We start from the raw sequence: 6,517 nt of genomic DNA, 5'->3' as shown, positions 1-6,517 counted from the left end.
CACAGTGATGGCAAATGAACACTCCTGAATGGGCATGCTTAATAATAAACAGTTTTAAAGCCAACGGCCCAGATACTTGGTTTCCTAATAGAACAGTATTGCAGTTATTAAATTGTGGGTCCCATGATCTCCTGACCTACTATTTACTCCTATTAACAAACAACACTGAATTCTATTCAGTTCACTTCAGTATGGATTCAGAATGATCATATTAAAGGGGAATTACACTGATTTTTTTTCAAAATTTCTGCATAATTGTTTAGATGCAAACAAAGTCATTCATGTTTGATGTGGCTTTCTGATTTATCTTAGCTAAGGCTAAACCTGTCCAAACAGAGAAGAGGACAGGGATATTTATGGAGTACATCATCACCACTAAGAAATCCAACTTTGTAAAATGCTCTCCTTGTAAAGACAGTTAGTCACATTTTGTTGATATGTGAAAGAATTTGCCAAAACCTCAGTGTTTGTTCATAATGTTGATGAAAAGTATTGTTCATTGTGGAAACATATTATTTGGTCTTTTGTAAAATCACAGAGCCAATTGTGCACACATACTCTTAAACTTTTAAGTTTTATATTTACAGTTGTAAATTCTCAGGCAAAAGACCAGTTTTTGTTGCCTTCAAAAAGGAGATGGATCATTTATATTGAATTAATCCAAAACAAAAAGCTATAAAACTGTTAAAGCATGTATGTACTTCAGTACTTTTGTGTAGTTATGTATATCCCCCCAGCAAGTTTATGTACACTATATGGACAAAAGTATTGGGACACACCTCTTAATCATTGAGTTCAGGTGTTTCATTCAGTCTCATTGTCACAGGTGTATAAGATCAAGCGCCTAGCCATGCAGTCTGCCTTTACAACGTTTGTGAAAGAATAGGTTGTTCTAAAGAGCTCACTGAATTCAAGCGTGGTGCTGTAATAGGACGCCACCATTGCAACAAGTCAGTTTGCTTAATTTCTTCCCTCCCAGAAATCAACTGTGAGTGGTATTATTAAAAAATAGAAGTGTTTAGAAACCACAGCAACTCAGCCATGAAGTGTCAGACCACATAAAGTGACAGAGCAGGGTCCCCTAGTGCTGAGGCACATAGTGCATGAAAGTTCCAAACCTACTCTGGCTTTAACATCAGCACAAAAACTGTGCACCAGGAGCTTCATGATTTCCATGGCCAAGCAGCTGCATGCAAGCCTAACATCACCAAACACAATGCCAAGCATCAGATGAAGTGGTGTAAAGCACAACTGCCGCTGTACTCTGGAGCAGTGGAAACGTGTTCTGTGGAGTGATGAATCACACTTCTCTATCTGGCAGTCTGATGGACGAGTCTAGGTTTGGCAAATGCCAGGAGAACATTACCTGCCTGACTACATTGTGCCAGGTGTAAAGTTTGGTGGAGGAGGGATAATGCTGTGGGGTTGTTTTTCAGGGGTTGGCCTAGACCCCTTAGTTCCAGAAAAGGGAAATCTACCAAGACATTTTGGACAATTGTATACTTCTGACTTTGTGGGAACAGTTTTGGGAAGACTCTTTTCTGTTCCAGCATGTGCCCCAGTCCACAAAGCAAGGTCCATAAGGGCATGGCTGGGTGAGTTTGGTGTGGAAGAACATGACTTGTCTGCACAGAGCTCTGACCTCAACCCCATCAAACACCTTTGGGATAAACTAGAATGTTGATTGCGAGCCAGTCCCTCTCATCCAACATCTGACCTCACAAATGCTCGTCTGGATGACTGTACAAAAATAGACACGCTTCAAAATCTTGTAGAAAGCTTCCCAGAAGAGTGGAAGCTGTTATAGCTGCAAAGGGGTGACCAACTCCATATTAACGCCTATGGATTTAGAATGGGATGTCGTAAAAATTCCTGTAGGTGTAATGTCCCAATACTTTTGTTTGTATAGTGTATGTGTACACTGTTATATGTATATTTTATATGCATCGGATGTTGTGTGCTGTGCCTTGCTTTCAATGAAGAATCACCCTCCTCCTCCCCGCTAAACCGCTGTAAAGTTCCAGAGTTGTACAGTAGGGGGCGTAATATGACCGTTGATAACAAAAAAGCAGCCGAAGAAGAAGAAGCTCCAACGAGCCCCGCTATGTTCCGCGGGAATCACCATAGCGTTAACAAACACAAAACAATAACGTTACAGCCCCTATCAGAGTACAGGCGCCTTATTCGCTTTACAGAAACATTTATTTATAAGTTAACCTTATAAGTAAGGGTATAAAAACACAACACCGGCTTAGGTACTGAGTTGACTGTTGGTCTGTGCAGTAAAATGAGTAGCTGAACTTTATCTGCAGTTGGAGTGGACAGTGAACCAAGTTCAGCCCCAGCAAGTCCGCAGAAGCTGTATAATTAGTTCAGCAGACCTCTATTCTGTATAATTACAACCAAGTAAGTATGTTTTAGATTATTTAGATAGCTAGTTACCGAATTAGTTAGCTACTGTAATGAGTGTGTCTGTTTTTTAGCATATAATGTTAGGCTAATGTCACTGTTTGGAGTTTGTTTGTTTGTTATAACTCGACAGTCATTTGAGCTGGCTGTCTAACTCAACTGAAAGGTATAAAAAAGTAAAGAAGTTAACTAAAGAACTAAACCAGGGCCCATATCGTAGTCTGTGAAGCTGGTTGCTGGTTGAAAACTACGCTGTAGATTGAGCTTAAATGACACTAAGCTCATTAAAGATTTGTGCTAATGTGCTCTCTGCTACTTTCAGCATGTGTACGAAGTAACAACGTTGGCTAACGAGTGCTGGAAAAATGGCCTACCGAATGACAAAAGAGGAGCTGGACCAACAGTTTGAACAGTTTTTGAGAGAGGTGAGCTCATTTGTTAAAGTTTAAAACGTATGAAAGTGTTTGCTCGGTTGTAGCCCCAGGTGACATTTGCATTTTGTGTTTTGGCAGAGTAAAAAGATGTTTCAGTTCAAGAGAAACTAAGGCTGCGTCTAAAACCCGCATGCTGCCACACTAGCTAAATAGTATGTTGAATATAGTACACCACCAATAGAAGTCCATTCATTAGTGTAGTATGTGTAACGTTAGTAGAGTAGTATCTGATTTTGGACGCAGACTTAGTCTATACTAAAAGGATCGAGTACAATACAGGTAGTCATTACAAGGTGTCCTATCAGAATAGGTGAGCCATATGTATGAGGGACAGAACTGTCTTCTGGAAAATATTTGGGTAATTCCACGATTGTGGTGGCATTTGTGTCCCACTGATATTTACAAATGTGTATGAAATGGAAAGGTAATAGACTTTTTGAAAATAGGTTAAATGTCCTTCACAACAGCCTATGTTTTAGATAATTGTATTAATACCATTAATAAAAGCTATATACTGTCATCCAACATTCCCTCAACCCTGATACTTGAACACTTTCACCCCTGTCAGATATCCCAAAGTATTCCACAATATTCCACAAGTCACACATTCAACAGGAATTTGCATCATCCAATGTTAACTCAACTCTGTTGCTTTAAATCCTGTAATTAATCTAAGCCATTTTCAGCAAAGAAACCTTGTATAAAAAAAATGTTAAACGCATGCTTTCTTAGATTCAATTCAAAATAATTTAAATCACTGCCTGAAACCAAACAGCAGACTTGCACACAAATATTATAACCATTCCTTTCTCAGTTTTCCCACACTGAAATGTGGGCATAGTCATTGGCTCAGTCTATTCAGTGTAAATACATGACCTGTGCACATATGCATGATTACAGAATCATTACAGCAACACGTTCCCCCCCCTGTAAATATGGGAGTATCCATATGATTTCCTTTCACAGTTTCTGACTTTCATGTTGCACTCCTCTCCACAGTCAGTCTCTGATGACTCGGTTGAACTGGGCAGTAGCTCTACACGCCCCAGTGTCTTGGATCAATTGGGAAAGGTACCACAGAAGCAGGTGAAGAAAAGTCATGTGCCTGTTCCCTGGTGGCAGGATGATGAAGACAGTGAGGAGGCCATGGGAAAAGGTTGGTTGTACTGCTAGCCATAGTAGTATAAAATGTACTATAATTTTAGATATTCGGCCTGAGTATTGACCAAAGTATGTTTTTGCTTGGCAGACATTCATATTGATCTAGAGTTGCAGTACCGATACTGGTATTGGGTATCAGGCCGATACCACGCTCATTTACTTGTACTCATATAAATGCAGCAATATCAACACTCAGAAACCTGCTGTGATGTAAGCCGAGTGTACACTGCCACGCTAATGAACAAACGCAGTGAAGGAGACTCTGGTCACACAAGGAAGTGTTTCTGACCGTCAGGCACAAAGCCATTGGTCATTTCAAACATTCCGCCATGGCAGATTCTCGCCACGAATACGCTGTGATTTTAGCCTGTTTTAAACACACACAACGATAATCACAACTGCTTCCCCAATATGGATGGAGAGACACAGGACAACTAAACAGACAAAAAAAGTTGATGTTTCCTACCAAAGTCTTTCTATACATTAGTCTGTTTGACTGAGTAGAGTAGCAATTTATAAACATAAATTTGGTGATTTCTTTGTAAAATAGGCTGTAGAGAGACCGTATTGTCCTACTGTGTACATCATCGCCTGGCTTTAGCTTCAGTGCGCGGTGTTAGCAGCGCTGCCCAGTTTCTCAGCCAGTTTGCTCAGTACTCGACGCACAGTGTGTTAGTTTGAATGAAACTGGAGTTAGTTTGAATGTTTGGAACCGCAGACAGAGCTGTGTGTAGAGGCTGCGTTTCGTGTATAAATCTTTGGCTTTGTCTGTACACGATGGTCTATTCAAACAGACAGTGCAAATTACCAAAGACCAAGATTTCTAAAATCACACAGTGTATGTCTATGACTTGAACTTGACTTACAGCTTTACAGAAGCACTTTTCTGCCCCATCTTCTCCACTGCAGTGCGACTCGATCAAAGGTAACTAATGTAGCATAGCCAGCTGATTTTAATGATTTAATTTTTGTAGTGCATTGCACTCATTTACACCAACAACTACTTCATTCTAAGTAGGTTACTCAGTATGGTGTCGCACTCTGTATCAGCAAGTAAAACAGAAGGTATGTACTAGTGCTCGGTCTTAAAAAAAAAAAAACAGGTCTCGACGCGTCCCTGTTTTAAACCTTCTGAAAGTTAGTTATGCTAAAGATTTTTGTTAAAGTTTTATGCAGATGGACAGACACACCAGTGTGTGGACGCTGCTTCTAATTAGTGGGTTTGACTGTTTCGGCCACACCCATTACTAACATGCATAAAATCGAGTATACAGCCATGCAATCTTCATAGACACACTGGTAGTATGCTTGATCTACTGAAGAGCTCCATGGCCATACAAGCTCATAGAATATGACCAGAACATGAAACAAAGTGCTAAAATGATTAGAGCATGAACATTGACTGACCTCGGCTGCAGCACTCGCTACTAAGTTGGAAGCACCATCAGCGCAAGAACAGTTGATCTAGAGCTTCATGGACTGGGTTTCTGCTGCTGAATAGCTGCACACAAGCCTAAGATCACCATGCATAATGCCAAATGTCAGCTGGAGTGGTGTAACGTACACCACCATTTGAGTGGGCATTATGACAATATTTTATTGTTGTCGAGATATGTCACAATACCCTTTTTTCTAAGCATACCATGGGTATCATCAGTACTTAAGGAACACTGATTTCATTACAAAGTAAGCATAATTAGGCCTCGATTTAGTGCAGTCTAGTTTGCAGAACATTGAAAAAAAAAACTGGTTGTAGATTTATTTTATCCTTTTTTATTATTATATTATTTTTTATGTGTGGCACTATAGGTTCTCTTTTGTCTTTTTCAACTTATTAAGTCTTAAAAGAACTAAACATCACGATACATATTGTATAGCATCTCACCAGTGCTCTTGTGGCTGAATAGAAGCAAACCCCACAGCCAAAATCTAGAGGAAAGCCTTCCACAAAAAACTGGAAGTTCTTACTGCAGCAATAGGACCATCTCTGTATTAATGCCTATGATTTTGGAATGAGTTGTTTGCTGTGCACATGGATGTGATGCTCTGGTGTTCACATACTTTGGGCCTAGTAGATTCACTTGCACTAAAACATCATGGGTTTTTCTCCTTTATAACCACTCTGACAAATGAAATGCTCAGGATCGGCCAGGTGGTGGGGCTAAAATACAAACTTTGTTTATTTGATCTATAACTCCTAAAAGGTTAAGAAATGTAGAGCACATTTCTTTTGTGTTTCTATTCACATGTGTATCTGCTTTAGTGTACTCTCTGCTACTTTCATATTTTACAAACTAACAAGTAATTGGGACATACCACGTAAATAGGACACAACAAGTAAAAAGGACACATCATGGAGCCCAAAAAGCCGGTCATCCTCTAGAAATAAAACAAATCATCATATTATTGTAAGGGTATGGCAGGACATTGATATTGCACATTTAGAATCACTTGCACTCAGGATAAATTACTTTGCATGGTAGGCTAAATTAATGAATAAAGGTATATAGAAA

At 39.6% G+C, this 6,517-nt stretch overlaps 1 protein-coding gene across 3 annotated transcripts in view; it reads left to right on the top strand.

Moving 5' to 3' along the window:
- Positions 1–2,075: 2,075 nt before the first annotated feature.
- The window catches only part of cep162 (centrosomal protein 162), a 48,153-nt gene continuing 43,711 nt past the window's right edge, over positions 2,076–6,517 (top strand). For all 3 annotated transcript variants that reach the window (XM_036590176.1, XM_036590182.1, XM_036590167.1), the window contains exons 1-3: positions 2,076–2,406; positions 2,732–2,834; positions 3,843–3,999. In XM_036590176.1, coding sequence (XP_036446069.1) covers positions 2,775–2,834; positions 3,843–3,999 — 217 coding nt within the window. In that variant the 5' untranslated portion in view covers positions 2,076–2,406; positions 2,732–2,774. The remainder of the gene's footprint in view (positions 2,407–2,731; positions 2,835–3,842; positions 4,000–6,517) is intronic.

Source organism: Colossoma macropomum, unplaced genomic scaffold (genome assembly GCF_904425465.1).
Source record: "Colossoma macropomum unplaced genomic scaffold, Colossoma_macropomum, whole genome shotgun sequence".
Classification (NCBI taxonomy): domain Eukaryota; kingdom Metazoa; phylum Chordata; class Actinopteri; order Characiformes; family Serrasalmidae; genus Colossoma; species Colossoma macropomum.
Note: the sequence above shows the minus strand (reverse complement) of the source record. Positions and strands in the feature narration are given on the sequence as shown.